The sequence below is a fragment of the Varroa destructor genome, unplaced genomic scaffold, assembly GCF_002443255.2.
Source record: "Varroa destructor unplaced genomic scaffold, Vdes_3.0 BEIS01000002.1, whole genome shotgun sequence".
In the NCBI taxonomy this organism is placed as follows: domain Eukaryota; kingdom Metazoa; phylum Arthropoda; class Arachnida; order Mesostigmata; family Varroidae; genus Varroa; species Varroa destructor.
This window is the reverse complement of record NW_019211455.1, coordinates 27,729,109-27,745,162: the sequence shown is the minus strand read 5'-3', so window position 1 is coordinate 27,745,162 and position 16,054 is coordinate 27,729,109. Positions and strand designations below refer to the sequence as shown.

The 16,054-nt window shown below is 44.4% G+C and overlaps 1 protein-coding gene and 1 long non-coding RNA gene across 11 annotated transcripts in view; one reads left to right on the top strand and one right to left on the bottom strand.

Moving 5' to 3' along the window:
* Positions 1 to 16,054, bottom strand: part of LOC111243940 (uncharacterized) — a 253,678-nt gene that overhangs the window by 14,941 nt on the left and 222,683 nt on the right. For 6 of the 8 annotated variants that reach the window (XM_086979970.1, XM_022790311.2, XM_022790312.2 and 3 more), the window contains one exon: positions 1,317 to 1,595. In XM_086979970.1, coding sequence (XP_086836096.1) covers positions 1,317 to 1,595 — 279 coding nt within the window. Of the gene's footprint in view, positions 1 to 1,316; positions 1,596 to 10,601; positions 11,523 to 16,054 lie in introns of those variants that run through there. The other 2 variants (XM_086979972.1, XM_022790313.2) reach the window with 2 other exon arrangements.
* LOC147757617 (uncharacterized) overlaps positions 1 to 16,054 on the top strand; it is a 33,681-nt gene that overhangs the window by 12,104 nt on the left and 5,523 nt on the right. The window contains exon 1 of one of the 3 annotated variants that reach the window (XR_015320976.1): positions 14,400 to 15,175. The exons of the other annotated variants lie outside the window; for them this stretch is intronic. This is a non-coding gene — a long non-coding RNA (uncharacterized LOC147757617). Of the gene's footprint in view, positions 1 to 14,399; positions 15,176 to 16,054 lie in introns of those variants that run through there. 3 annotated transcript variants of the gene reach the window in all.

The following is a 16,054-nucleotide window of genomic DNA, read 5'->3' as shown; positions in this document are numbered from 1 at the left end:
ATCATCCTTAGGAGTGACCAACACCGCTAAATTTGCGTGACCCGAAAGGCTGCTCTCTATGCTGCGTCCGCTGCTCTTTCCGCCGCTTTGGCGTCCATTAGAACTTTGTGGATCCGACCGATACAACGGACCGATCGGCGCCTTCCGCTGATAATGTTGCCGGAAGTAAGCAAGATTTCAGTAGGCGTTTTGCAGGCTTTCAGGCAACAATTAATGACCCATCAGCATGTAAAAATGCAGGTTCTGGATTTCCTTTTGACTTGCCATAGTTGTGCTACAAGAACTTTATACGTTGCTAGATCGAACCTGAGACTACCGTAGCGCTAACCGTGAAAACAAAGAGGATACCGAATCAGGCTGTATATGAACTTCACTGCTAAGTGAAGGCCGGTCTTAGCTACACGCTGTTTCAACCTTTGGCAAAACATCTGCCCAAAAAGTTACTCTTGCTACGGCTCTTGAGCTTAATTTTTTACGACGTGGTTTTTGGTGCGGCTGACGAAGTATTGCAAGCCCTAACTCCAACGTCGTAATAGATGACGTTCGGCTTGCACCTAGGAGTGGAATGTTAACTTGCAAGTCTCTATCAGCAGCAGCGACAGGCTATTATTTGTCGCCTACACGTCTTGAATGTACGTCAGGTATAAATCGATGCAGAGGAGTTATTCAAAAGGAAGCAATCCCGGGCTTCCCCCCAAATAGTGATTAACAAATTAGTCAATTATATGATACTAATTCAAAGGAAAAGGAATCACAGAGGCCTGAAAATATTTTCGCACCTGCCAGGCTGGGAACTCGCCGTCGGTCGCTGTCGAAATCATGGAATACTTCTCTAATCTATGACGGTCATAACTTAAAATGTCGTAAGAGATTGGTAATGTCAAATATATGCATAGCTCTGATTTCAATTATTTACGACGCGCGATTGGAAGTATTATTTGAAGGAGAATCTATATTTACTTTAAATAGCAGTGTTGTTGCCAAGGGATTGATCTGACAAGATGCGAGCCAGCTACGTGCTAATGTACGCTTTCCAATCTTTGCCGGATATTCCTAGGTGGTGGCATGAATCATCAGGTAGTTATATCTGGTAAACGTTGGATAGCTTCTTAGGCTGTAGCTTAATAATAGCGCATTACAGATCAGCAGCAAAAGCAATAATTCTCATCGTCTGGAGCAGCAAGATAGGACCTTAAATATCCGGCATACACAATTATAGTTATATGACCGTTCTGGGTGATCATTATAATGCGCGTCATTGCATTGTACTTGCAGTGAGGCGGCAACCTCGATTGCAAAGGCTCCGTCACGCTTACCCTTTGAACGTAGAGCATGGATCTCTTTTTATCGACAATAGCTCTCCGACTCATTTCCGACGCCTGGTCGATGCTTACATATTGTGGACTGCCGGCGCCAGTTTCGTTTAACGGAGGACCTCCCTTGAATTGTGTGGCGTTCAGCGTTGAGGGTCGCGGACCAACCGTCACAGCGCCGTTGACCCCATTCGTAGTAAGGTGACCTTGTCCATTTACTGGAAGGTACTTGAATCCGTTTGTACCATAATACCCCGATGAGATGTAAGATCTTGCGGTCCGCTGAAAAATAATAACACACTTCCACGTTAATGGGGCGTCGGAAGAATCCGCTGTACATACATTTGAGCAGTACCTAATTGTGAAACTTCAGATATTCTATTTTATATCATTTACCGGTTAAAGCCGGTTGAGATGTGCCTTAAGTTCAAACAAACGAAAAACGGTAAACTTCTGCAACGGATATTTATATGTCTTATGCAATTTTGCTATTTTATCTTTGAATTTTAAGGTAAAAGCGTTCTCCGCTGTCAATATTGCACTACTACGTCATTACTGGCGTCTGTCTGTCTGTCGGTTCGCTCTACAGTCCGATTTGATTTGATCTGTTTCTCTTCCTCTCCATGTCTTTAGGTTTTCCGATCTCACAGTTACTACCAGGGGCCTTCCAGACACAATTACAGCCAAGCTGAAGAATGCCCATACCGTGTTCTCGTTCTTGTCTCGCAAGCAATTACTTTCTAAGTATAGTCGAGGATCATCCTAGAATCTCTAGTTAGCTTTTTCCCTGGAGCTTCATCTTCTATCGGTCCAGTTGAGTGAGGTAGAGAAAACCGCCGCACTTGACTGGCGCTATGAACTCGGGAACCTTCGGGTAGAAGAGACATTTGTTGCTAGGAAGGAGATAGTTGGCCAAGCCGGCCAACTAAGCTTCGTCTTTCGAATGGAGTGCTCGACCACCGGATCGCCAGATCGCCGCGGCACGCTGGTCAAGTCGGCTGAGAAGAAGTGCCAGACAGGCGAGCTTAGGGTAAAAAGAAGACGCCATAGCAGCAGTGGCAGAAGCAAAGTCTTCGGCGCAGGGCTCAGCATTCATTCAAGCGTGGCTGATCGAACGTCAATCTCTTTTGGCTTCTTACTCTCCTCCCTCTCCATTCCCGTCCCCAAATCGTCAGGCAAGCAAAAGCCAACTCCGCTACAACGTTCCAACTATGGTTGCCAATAACAACAGTAAACTGCGTTTATTAAGATAGGCTATATGTGAGCAAGGCAAGCGATTCATCTTGGCACTCTCATAAACACGTCGTTACCTAATTTCTACGTCACGATAACTTTTCAGGGTAAAACTGGGCGAAGAACGGTCGGGCCAGGGGCAGTTAGGCCAGCTAGGGCACCTGGAGTTGAGCCTCGAAAACACAGCGTATGAATGCGCGAAATCCTGACACAGCAGCGCTTATATTTTCCTGAAATGACTTTTCTGTATCGTGAAGGAAAGAAGAAATACAGCGATCCTCTGTCTCGCGTCCGCCAGAAGTCCATTCTCTTATCATTGACCTAGAGGAGACAAAACGTTTAGGAGGATTTTCTGACCTAAACAGCCCTTGCTATTTGCGTGCGTGCGTGCGAGCGTAAACCAAAAGCGTAGATGTGTTCGTTCCAATGATCCACCCTGGTCGGAATTTACCGATAAGGCATACCTTCATTGGTATGAACAGATATATATTATTCAACAAATATTTCCCATTTAATTAAGCTTTTTGAATAAAGCAGTAATCTACCACTGTACCGAGAGATTCGATTATAAAAAGGGAGGATTCTAATGATATTACCATAGCGCAAAAACACGCCTTAGCCACGTCTGACATACGAAGTTTTTCAAGTGCAGCTGCAGAAGCACCTTCGTTGCGTGGGTAGTATTTGCATAAATAATGCTAAAAGTGCTCCCTTGAATTAAGTTTTTTTTTATGAACTAGCAGACTTTCTACATTGTTTCTATAGCTGAGAACTTAGCTTTCTATTAGCATATACGCAAACATGCCAGTCAACAGCATGTCGTCCTCTGTGCCTTACGGAAAGGCTATTCAGTAATTTTATGAATCCTGTACTTGAATAAAGGGTAGCTACACTTTTTAGGGATTAGCTAGCGTAAGGTAACGGTGTTGCGATGTTTAAAGAATCAACCCATAACCAGGAAAACACATCGAAAGGCCCAATAATTGCCGAGCAAGAAGAACGATCCCAAGGATCTACCAGATCAGCAGCTAGCCGTTCCACTCTTTCCCGCCAGCTTGTTGCGTTCTTTTTGACATCGCATAGGATACTCGTCGACGGCGACGATTGTTGGTTGCTTGATAGGGCCACGAATCGTCACCGTTAGATTGTATGGAAGTCTGTCGGGTCTTGGCTTGGTTGACTAAGCCGGATTGTCTGCGTGGGATGTTTATGCTAAAAACGCCAACTTCATAATCGGACTAGCAAAAGCGATCCTGGCCGCCCACGCAAGCCAACTTCATGGCCTTCCATTCTATCGTTAGCTCTACGACCCTTCACCACGACTGTCCACCAATTATGGGATCACGTCGTTGTAACTGTCACTCGGGATCGAAGCTCGATTATTTTGGGTAAGCAACGAAGGTCATAGATGCATACAGATATGCGCATACGCAAGAATATAAGGTCACTGACGAGAAATGCAAGCTCGGTACGATTTTGAGATTGTAGGCGAACGTCCTGTAACTAGCTTCAGAAGTGCTTGTGACAGAGGCTTCGTTTTAGGGTTAATTAACCTACTAACGTAATCGATACCGCAAAAATTAAGATGGGTCGCCATTAATTAGAGCAATAATTAGACACTGTTATCCATTCGAGTGTTCAATTTGAGAATGTAACGTTAAGTTTACAGCCGAAGCCAGGCGTATGTCTACAGATCCTTATTGTTGAAGTTGAATGGGAACATTTTGTTATTATTAGCACGAAATATTCGACGACGAGTTAACTACTAAGATCACAAGCGCTAATTTTATTACTAATACCGCAGAAATACTCAAGCAGTGTTTCAACTACTGTGTAATATAGATTAAGTCAACATGTGTGTTCCAACACCAAAACACAAAACACTACACGACGGACGATAAAACGTGTTCTCGAGTCTTCCTCTATAATAAGGCTCGGCAATTGTTAGGAACCCGCTTGACGGGTAAGCTTCAGGCCCGGGTTTGACAAGTCCTACGTGCGCTCAATTCGAAAACCAGCCAAAAGGATCTTGTGGTATATTTTGAAGATGTCCGTTTCAGGGCGGCAGAAAATTTTATTGGGCAGCGCCGATGGCAGTACACGTAGATCATGGCATTCTATACGGTAGCGGTGAGCATTGCTTTGCTCAGAATATCTGAGTTTGGGAGAGAATTAAAAATAAATTTACATTACATGAGAGTAGCAGGGTCAAAAGACGCGGAGCGCTAAGCTTCGAGACAATTCGTATAGGTCACAGGTCCCCGCGATAAGCAAGTGGGTAACGTATTTGCCTCTTGATCTTTGTAACAAGTTGTAGTGTAGGTTCGAATCCGGGCCTCGACAAACCTCGTTTTGTGCTGGGAGCCAATCATCTAATGGAATGTCTAACGGCGATACTGGTCGTGTAACTCGAAAATTGTCAATCAGACAATGTTCTATTGCCTAATAAACGGCTTGCGTTCAATAACAAGACACCCGTATATACAACATGACGTATTTAAAACGAAAAATTGATAACCATGCGTTTTACATGCGGCACAGAATGGAATAGATAATCCCTGTTTACATGAAAGCTACAGATATAAGTCATCGTTGAATTTCAATAGCTTAACCGATTGTACGGCAGCCAAGTAGAGAAATAATTAAGTTCAAATCATGATTAGAAACTTAATTGGCAATAAATGATATTAAGAGCATCAAGCGAAAGCGGAACAAGATTAGCCTGTTGGTATATACTGTACATTTGTAGGTGGGTCAACTTGTGTTTCTTCCAGACAGGGGTAAAGTTTTCGAAATGACGACACACGACTCCGTCCAGTAAAGCACCTTCTCAAGGCGAACGGCTATTTGCTTCAAGTATGACAGGGTCTTCGCTCGAAAGTTAAGCGTATGCTAAGCAAGAAACGTATGGGGTGAAAATCGTGCATCATAAGCGCCCGGTGGCCTATTAGCGTTTTGACAGGGTCACCTGCTAACGCATCTTGCAGCGTCCGGATACGCTGCAAGTATAGAAAACACATGCGATATTTAAATCAAACAGTCCACTGCATGTTCCCTCACAGGACCATCGACTTGAGCGCATGACACATGAGCACCTTTGGACCAGTAGATGAATTCGTTGTTTTTCAGCTCGTAGGTCAACGTAAGGCCTGCTTCATAAATATGCAGGCCGAGGTTTTGATTCAGTCTGAGATTAAGTCGGCTTTCGTATTGCAAAGTATATCGCGTTCGTCGAACATCAAGTTGCTGAGCTAATAGTTTAAATACTAATAGTGAGAGAATAATGGTAATGCTAATGATAACCCGGTGCTACATGCCAGAGATATAAGAGCGGTATTTATGTGAACATGTTTGAGCAGAGCAGGCTTTCAATATCACTTTGTGTATCTAGTTAGTAAAAGTAAGGCGCAAGGTGCCACAAAGCCATGACGACATCAGGGTCCATCAAAATTATAACCCCGTTAGCTTTCTTCCTGGCCGTTCTGCCGATGGTGCGATGGTTGCACCAATCTTCCGCGTTGGCAATCTCGACGCTGTTGTAACACGAATTCGAAACTTTTCTGAGTTTTCAGCAGCATCAACAAACGCGGCTGCTGATATTGCTAGAATACACACAGTTTGGCGAGCGTGTCAGGTCAGCATTAGTTCTTCAGGTGACATTTGTCATCCGAAAACTACGTTGAGCTTTCGTTCTCGTTGAAACCAAACCGGTATTAACAATATGTATTGTATGCTGTTGGACGTACGAAAGAGTAAAGTGCCGATGCTAGCATGCCCAGAACTAACTGCCCATTGCGTAATAACGCAGATACCAACCACACGCACCTTGCAGCCGTCGAACAGAAGCAGTGCCCCTCCTGCTCCCACCCCGTCACCTTAAAGCCTCATTGGATTCGTAGGATTAAGTTGTATCGTATTGTGCATCTTGCTCCGTTTTGCCGATGCTATATGCATTTTCTGCTATTTCAGTTCTGTCTGTGGTTGTATGACGCTGAGTTTTGCATGTGCTGTTCCGTAGAAAATGCATGTTGTTAGCGCTACATAGGTTATTACTAATAAGAATCTGTAGTCTCCAAGACTCCAACAAAGAGAACTACTATGACAAATACATGGTACGTATGCCTGTTCTAAAAATGACTGGTGAATTTTTGGAAAGCAATTTTTGAACGGATGCTAATCGATTAATGATGCACTTATTCACACTATAAATTAAATCATAGGTGAGGTGTGTGAGGTACAAGACAAGCGACACCGCATATACGTTATAGATATAACTGAACATCTGGGCATAAGTGGGCGACTCTAACTACCGCAAGCTATGCCGAGTTGTTCTAGCTTGCCCCAGCTGTTCCCCTGGCTTTTTTCTCCTTAGATAAATTTTGCTTGGCTTTTCTCATTTTCACTTGGCCTGTTTATTTAGCCACCATAAATTGTGTAGCCACAGATGTTGTGCCAAACTGCTCTTCACTTCACAAATATTATCAAATCAACACGAGACGATTCTAGCGACCTCTAAGGGTTGACTCTACACCGCAGGCTACCCCGCTACTAAATGTTAAGTAGTTGACGTGGAATAGAATCGTTCAACGGCACGCCGCTGCGTACGCGTCTAACCAAGCTAATTTGGTTGGAAGCTATTCAGAGGGCGGGCGGGTGGGTCGTTGTTGTCTGCCGTATCTGCTGCAGAGGCGGTGATGTCGCCGATGAGAGTTACGAGTGGCCTAATTTGCACAAATCGTCGTTGTTGTCGTCGTCCTAAAGTTACTGCAAGAGAGTTGCGCTTTCTGTTCGTTAAGCCCTTGAGGCAGCTAGAAAAGGCAGCTGTAGAGGGCAACTCCTACTTCGATGTGTTCCATGGTTTGCGTCCCACGCAGTGGCACCGCCAAATAACAAGCATTTTGTCAACATATTTACGGCTTTCTCTTGCCAGCTCGTGTCGGCCGACCAAATTCGTCAATTCCTGGTTCACATCAACCAGGGGGTGGCCACCGAGGTTATTTCAGTTGGTCAGACATTGGCCATTGGTGGTACAGCTGTTCGTCATCCTGTCCATTGGTACTCTCGCTTTGTCGGGAGGGAGACAAGGACTTGTACGTGAGGAAGGGCTGCCGGCTGAGACGATACTGATTCTCCAACCTTCGGCTCGTCGACGGGTAAAATAAACAAGACTGCTGGTCTGAACGCGTATGAATTAATGTTGGCTGATAGAAATGCTTTAAGTTTGATCAGAGAAAAGAAATTAACGGGAAAAAGAGCTTAGAGCATAAGGTGATGAACGAATTTTACTCGTTTTAAATGCAACGGGTTTTAGCATGCCACAAGTGGCCCTCTACATATGATGGCAAATGTTAGACTAGAAACAGGTATACTGAATGATGTCTAAGACAAGCTGGAGCTATAAAGTGAACAAATATAATGTTTGCTTGCAAATCTTATAGTTAAATAAGTAAACGAGTAAAATCGGCAGTCGAGGCCAGTTATCGAAATTTGAGGTTCATCAAATTCAAAATCATCAAATCATCCAGAATTTAATGCATCCGCTAACCGTGATGGCTCCGTCATAACGGGTTTGCCTACTGATATTAAGTGCATATAGGAAGAAATCGATCACAAATACATTTCAAGCCTCCAGTATAAGTTCGAATGGTATAAAAGATGATATAACGATTCCTTATTTTGTTCTACCTTTGTTGATCGTTTGTACTGAGTCTCCAGCCCTGATTAAAGATATCTGCACAGGCTTATTGGGATCGATCGCATAAGGACTTCTGATAGTAGAAGAAAATCTTTTGAAATACCTTTCTGTAAAAGGTTTAAGGTTTGCTTAGGTTAGGTGATCTGATACTTAGGAAATGCCAGCCTGCTCGCCAGATCCGTCGACAAAATCAAAAGAGGTTTAAAGAAGGCAAATATTAGCAGTAATACAACTAAGAGATTGACTGAATTACATACGGTTCAACTACTCGAGAGGGTATTAGTGGTAGCTGAAAAAGCCAATTGAATTTTGACACAGTTGTATTATTTACATAAAGTCTAGCGTACCCAGCTTTGTTCGACAAAAATATTTACTAAGCGATAAAAACAAATAAACAAGGAGTAATACTTAACAAGTGATTGATGTGGCTATATTAGGCCTTCCTCGACCTTATACTGATACGACCTTAGAAGGAGTGGCGCTATTTCCAAAGGTTCTGCAGGATCAGTACCTCCTAATATTAGGGTTTTTTAAAGTGCTCCTAAGTATCCACCACAATCTCCATTTAGCTTTTAATGCTTCTTAGTTGGCTGGCTCGATTTTACACGGATTGATGCAGCCGTGTTTCATTTACCGAGAAACAAGGCAAGGGCTATTGACGACATCCGAAAGAGAAGCAGGTAATTTCACATCCCTTATAGCAAAAGGTAGTAGGCTTTATCTAAGCAATTCTAAGTGCATGGTGACTCGAATAGGTCTTTTACTAAAAGCAATGTTGTTAATGGATGCTCCACACTGTGACACTCCAATATGTTAAAGAAAAAAAGTCGACCACGTTTTCATTTAGGTACAAGCTGATAACTGTCAAAATCAGAAAAGGCTTCGCACTTATCTTCTGATGTAATATACGCACGTGTTTAGGTTCAAGGAATTTCTGCCCAGGGCTTAATCTTTTGTGTCAGATAGAAGTTGTCTAATTTGGACTAATAAGCAAAATAGCTATGGTAGACTAGATTTGAAAGAAGTAGCAGCAATAGCCATTGTTAGATATCCGATGGTTTCTTCCTTTGTTCACTGTTTACCGTGAGCTTATGTAACTGCTGCCGTGCTCAAGGCCTCCGTTTTTAAGTTTCTCTCTTTTACTTTCCTTACTCTTCTCGCTCGTCTTCCTCTCACTGCTTCGTCAATGCACCTGCTCGTTTGATACCAAAAGCGTTGGTCTCCTTTCTGGTAGACACTGCGAATACTGCCGACTAGGGCACAGCAGACAGGAGCCGAAGTAGAGGCATATGCTGGAGGAGCAGATGGCGATTAGGCTACCCAGCACCGGCCTAGATTCAAGCCTGACAGGAAAAAGCTAATTCTCGTCCCGCTTCCGTTGTGTGCTCCAACCGAAGCCCTTCGCTTAACTGGAGTGCAGCTCCCTCTACCCCACGTTCGGCGTCCATCGGAGCCAAACGACCCTAGGGCCTTGTGGGCAATTTGTCATGGTAACTTGCCTGGCTTCTTGTGTCGAGCCTTCCTGCGACGGTGAAGTGTCAGTAGGGAGAGCCGTCGCAGCGGTTGCTATCACCGTCCTTTCTGCTCTTTTCTTAGTCCTTCACTTGGCTCATGGGTGACACCAAGCGGCTCGCTGGATGGCTAGTCTCGGGCATTAGGCGCATGTGCTGTCGGCGTGACAGTCGTCACAGACGAAGACTGGGACCGAATCACTGCCAAAAGTTCGTCGTTTCTGTTTGGCGGTTAAGGAAACGTTGGTGTAGAGAGATACGGGAGATTTGCACGGTTAGATTGACCGCGGTCAAACCGAAACGAAGAGAAATATAACGGTTTTTGTGCGGTGCATTTCCTACTACCAATAGCTGAGAAAAAAGCAAAATAGGATATGTGCGAACGACTGTATTTCTGTTTGTCCATTGTTTTACACTAGACAAATCTCTATCGTTTGCTTAGTCAGTGGCGGATAGAAAAATAATGATAAAAGTTAAATAGGCGATTACTCAAAAACAGTAATAAGCTAATGACCGCTTTTCAAAATTGCAAACTGCCCATAGAGCAGGCTCCCTGCAAAATAGCACTCGTTTTTTACTGACATCGTATGTCTTGCTCTGCTTACAGGTAGTATAAAGACATCATTCTTCTGAGGAAGCTTAGACATTCTTTGATTAGTGTTAGATCGTTTCTTTTCAAAATCTGCCCCCCAATAAAGAAAACCTTTATTTACTCATTTAAGCCACGTTGATAATCATCTTCAGGTCCTACACTTATTACACTCACTGGGTTGTCATGTAACTAAAAAAAATAATCCGCATCGCCATATTGCGATCGTACATGCGAAGTGCATGTATTAATGTACTTACATGTTAACACGATGTGCTTTATTTCGCCATGGTCGTCACCGAGTTTTTACCATTCCGACTCCTGGCGTCGTCTTAACTCGTTGTCGTTGTCACACAGGCAATGTGCAATCCGCACGTACTAGATGCATAGGGTTTCGGTCGGAGGGTTAACGAAGGCGGTAACGGTGGTGGCAGCTATAACCGCGAGAGAGAGAGAGCGCGCAGACAAAATGGTACGCTCAAGCGATGCCGGTCGCACTGACTGAGCCAAAGGGGTGCAGACATGGCTAAAAACTGCTCTAGCTACGACGGTATGATGACGTGTAAGTCGGCTCCGTCATGGCCCCGACCCCCGATTTCGGCGAAGTGCAAAATCCTAGCGACCGACTGACTGATGTAATGAAAAAAATGCACTGCACAGCTAGTCGCGCGTCTCCGTATTGGATCTTGGTGCAGGAAAAAGGGGAGGGAGGTATAAACCGCACGTCATCTACACCCCTATAGGAACTAGGCGCTCTTCTCTGCTCCTCTTGTGCCTAAATCTTGGCGGTCATCGTTGCGTTACTGTACGGCCATTTGCTGCTATTGCCGGGATTACTCCAATGATCGCGCTAAAACCCAAAACACCCCACCCGCGGCACCGCTTTTCGACGCCAAAATGGTCAGGGTCATCCCCTTTACGTTCCGGAGGATCGCTTCATTCACCCCCACGTGGTTAGGCGCCCCCTACACGCCAATTGGGGTATCACCATGTTACCTCGTATGATTTCCGAGAAGTTATTGCGTCGTGTGAAAGAGAAGGAAGCTGACGCAGAAGAGAACTTGCTAGTTAAATAACCGGAGTGAGAGAACATAGAAGTTATGATTCCGACGTGATGCCTAACCGTACAAGTTGTCGCCATTTAACAAAATCAGAGAATGAAAGTACTCATCGTAGGAACCCTTTCTGCGGTGTAAAGATAATGTACGCTTTAGCAAATTTCTCAATACAACTATAGTTTAAACGGGTCTTCGAGTCTCTCAAATCATTGTTTTATTTAATTACGCCTGTCGTGCAATATATGTCGTTAACGAGGCTTAAACAGCAACCTGTTAGAGTATTAAATGGAATACAGATTATGAATATAAAGCATTATCTAGAAATCATTCATTTGATTACTATATGTTGCTTTTTTATATAAAATCTGCTATCATTCCTCTGTTGTATATGGTTTTGGTGCAATAAACCTATTGCCTACACGAGCCCTTTATTCCACATTGCGTTACACGCATACAGATAAATAGAAACCACCATTAAGGAGGATTTAGACTCTAGTCCGAGTGAGTCAGTGAAAAATGATTAGAGGCCAGAGTCACACTTAACAGCATTTGTAACTATTCTAGAACAGCCGTACGCGCTGAGTTTGAATCTCATTGCCCAATTTCTTACGAACCCTCTTAACAAGTATAACGCCCAGACGTCAGCGCGATGGCGCCTTATCAAATAGTCATTTCCTTTCAATACGTGCCTGTGTATGTCCCTATAGGCATCCGCGTGAGGGCCAGAAAGGAAATCTTTTTCATACGTAACTGACTGATGGATAAGCACACTCCGCTTGCTCCGGCATGTCTGGCTAGGGCGGACTTTCCGCACTGATGGTTGCTGCCTTCTTGCTTTATGTCTATAGAAGTTCTAAGTCCATTTCCCTTTAAATCCGAAGTGAGTGCAGACAGAAAGACGGAAGAAGGTGCAAGCATGGAGAAGCTATGAACTTCTTCTATTGCACAAGTGGAAAAGGCCGACTCAGAGGGGGCAAGAAGGCGACAGGATGGGAATGAACTTACAACAGGAAGACGACTTCTCAGGGAGTTTCCTTAATATTTTTGTACATATCATGCTTGGTTTTTATAGCAGTGTCCGAGCGGAGAAGGGTCGCTACGACTTAAAGCGTGCGGCAGGGAGGTTTAACCAAGGGTGCGTTGACTTTATGGGATAGCTGACTTTAGAGAAAGAACTCTCCGGACTCACAGTTTCGACGAAGCGAACCGCATCATTTCTCCAACTACGTCGTCCGTATGAACACGTATACATTATGTAATCTGCTCAGATAGGCAGCCACGTTGTAACAGAGCGCTACAGCAGAAGAGAATGTACGAGCTGCCAAAATAAAGAAATGTGCTTACTAATTTTTAATTTCGCTAAATATGAGTACCGGGGACTTTTTGCGTACCGAACAAAAATGATGGGTTATGAATATATTTTTTCGAAATACGCGGGTAGAAAGAGTTCAAATTTTCATTAAAAACTAAGAGGACGCTTTTGTCATTATTCTATCCCGTGTTCTGAATTACAGCCAGTGTCCTACAAGGCCGCAATAGTCTACGTTATGGCAATGTTTTTTATCGTCTACGTATGCATTCTAGCACGTTCATGTACGACAGGTGCAAGATCCACAATGGGACCACCATCCGCTGTCGTCTACAGCCCGCGCTACCGTTCTTATCGTGCACAGCTTGGTCATGTCGTCGTAGACATACTCTGTTTTTCCAACATAGCTTAGCTGGCCTGCCTCTTTAAGTGCACTCACCACTCTTTCTCTGTTCTCCATCAAGAATGCTCCTATGAGTACGATGTTGGATGGATCGTCCACGTCAACGCTTGCCCCGCGTAGCTTCCCCGGCGCATATCATGCTGAGCGTTTCAGCATGCACGCATTTACGTTTTCGTCCATCTTAAAAGAGTTTGCCTTTGTGGGTTCATTTTGTTCCTCATAGATTCCAATGGAACCAAATCCACGACTGGCCCGAGTCTGCCCACAACGGCAAAACTAAAAAAAGAGAAAAGCATAAGTTTCCCAACAACTGAGAAATGCAGCAACGTCTTCAGACTCTTTTCATTTGCCCAGTGGCTTTCCTTTTTTTTTTTAACAAACACTTGCAAGCTTCCATGTGCTCTTATATGCATGTATCTAGACATTCCAGATCTAAATAGAGCACTTTTTATCATTGTCGTACGTGTAGCAGCCAAGACTGTGCAGTAATCTTTGTCGCTGGCATAGTTTTGTCTATGAGGCTCCGCCGATTCAGTCATTGCATCTGCTCGTACCAAGACCCCAACTGCTATCGACGCAAACGAGAATAGCAGACGAAGATAACAACATTTCTTATCAGTGTACCCGTCTTTAAGGCTCTTTGTTCCCCTCTGGCTTATAGTCGTTCCCCGCGCTGTCCCCGAAGGGTAAAGAACGCAACGCCAGTTGCGGCTAGACCCGACGTCGCTATTCAAGTTAAGCCTCGAGGGCCAGGACCCGTTGTTGTGTTGGCCCCGGGCTGCAAGGATGCCAGGAGTAAGAAGTGGCCGCTTTCATTGACAATGGTTGTTATGTGAACACAAATAGAGAACAGACCGCGCTTGGTGTTATATGTAGCGTTACCGAGGCAGGATTTCGATGATTTTGCTAGATGCTTTTCAGGCCGAGCTGGAGACACGAAAGTAGCTATAGTAGTGGTACTCTAAGGGAAGTTGGCATAACCGTTGTCGTCGTTACGGCCTACGCGTCATAGCAGAAAGTCATATTAGTGGCAGACGACGACGCCGCGATATAGACTTTGGCAAAGCTTTCTGTCTATTTGAGGGTTTCTCGAAAAGAACGTTATGGCGTATAGCAGCCACGACGAGGCTGAGATATGTTCGGCGATGTCGGTACCCACGCGGGATAGGTCCCTTTGTCGTTATATATATGTGTGTAGAGTACGTAAGTGGGAATAAGTAGCGTGTAGTATTGAGAAATCAAGAGGGAGCATCGGCTAGAGGAAAAATAGCGAGTATGTGTCGGAACAAGGAAGCGCAGTAGCTGTCAGCTCGCAGGCCCAAGCAGCAATAGGTGTTCTCCCACCTAGCCAAGCAGACAGGTAGGCAGGCAAGTAAGCGGTCGACTTGCCTGTGGAAAGTAGGCCTCTGCACCCCGTAGAAACGACGCCCGGAAGAAAGCTAAGCGAGATGTTTTCACGTACAATATTTGCTGAAGGCACACGCGCGTGTTGGTGGAGTGGGTAGCCTCCATTGCCGCCAACACTGTGACGACGATGAATAGACGCCGTTGCTCAGAGCTGTGCTTCTTGCAGAGGAAACTCTGAAGCCAACGAGTTAGCTACAAGCGAGATACGAAGGTGGGTCGTGAACGAAAATGGCGCTGCTGGTAATGATGATGGTGTAGTGCAAGACCGGTGAATCGAGCCTCTCTAGAGTGGATGGATAGAAAGTGAGAAAAACAGCAAGAGAACGGAGAAAGATTATTTTCACTTGCAATTTCACGAGAAGCACGTCGCAGTCGAATCACCGTGCTTGCTTAACAGTTCGTGAAGCGGCAGGCGACTTCCGTATACGTTCATGCTGCTGCTACTGCCAGTACTACTACCACTATCACTGCTGCTTCTAACACAGTTAGTACGCTTAACGGAACGATACACAGGGATCAGTTCGTGCCGTCTAGCGCTTACAGCTGGTAGCTGTAAAAACTTCCTCCAAGTCGTAGCATCCTAAACCCAACAGCAAAGACGGGGAAACGAGAAGAACACGTGTGGTGCGGTCATATACACATATACGTAAATAGCATGTAAGTTTACTTACACATCTGATTAAGCGATGGATGAAGAAGGTGAAAAATCCACCGACACTTTCGTTTAGCCAAGAAAAACCGCTACAGCTGATTCAATGAGTTTTACCAATGTCCCTGCTCTGTTCTAGGAAGTCCATGATACGGGGAGCGTTTTCGGTATCTATGCGATACTTAATAGTAAACCGGGTTTTGATAAAATGGTTACTGGAATTTTCACAAAAAGCAAACGTTTTTTTAAGCATTCTTTCGTAGTATTTTCCTGGCTGCTTGCTAATACAGTTATTTCGCAAGCGTCAGCAATAGATTGATAGTGATACACAGCTGAATGATTTTTCTTCTATAACCCTTTCTCAGCTGGCGGTCAGTCCTACGCACAGTTGACGTTAGCAGGAACGGGACCAGGTTGCCTGCACTGGGACAGTGGCAAAGCGATACCAAACCTTCTCAACTAGCGAAACTACTATAAAGTTGAGACTAATGACTTACTTCCAGAGAAGGGTGAAATTCTTTTTTGCTGTATAAATCCAATCAGGTGATATATGCAGTACACAGTCCTCTAGGTCAAAATAAGTTACCCTGGCACCGAGCTCGGAACGAGTTCAGATTTACCAAAACATGAACCGTTGGTGCATCCAGGTCAGGACCGGAATTCGAAGAAGGGAACTTAGCAAGCCTTCTGCGTGCCACAATTCGTAAACAGGAATTCTACAACGGTAGTTGGAATGACCCTTGAGGCATGAGCCATAACCAGGCTCTATAGAATTCTACAATATGTGTCTTTAAAATGCACACATTTCTGAAGGCTACTTTTTCCCCAGTCCCTTTGAAATACACTGAAGCCACGTTTTTCATCCAATAAAAATTCGAATAGTTTCA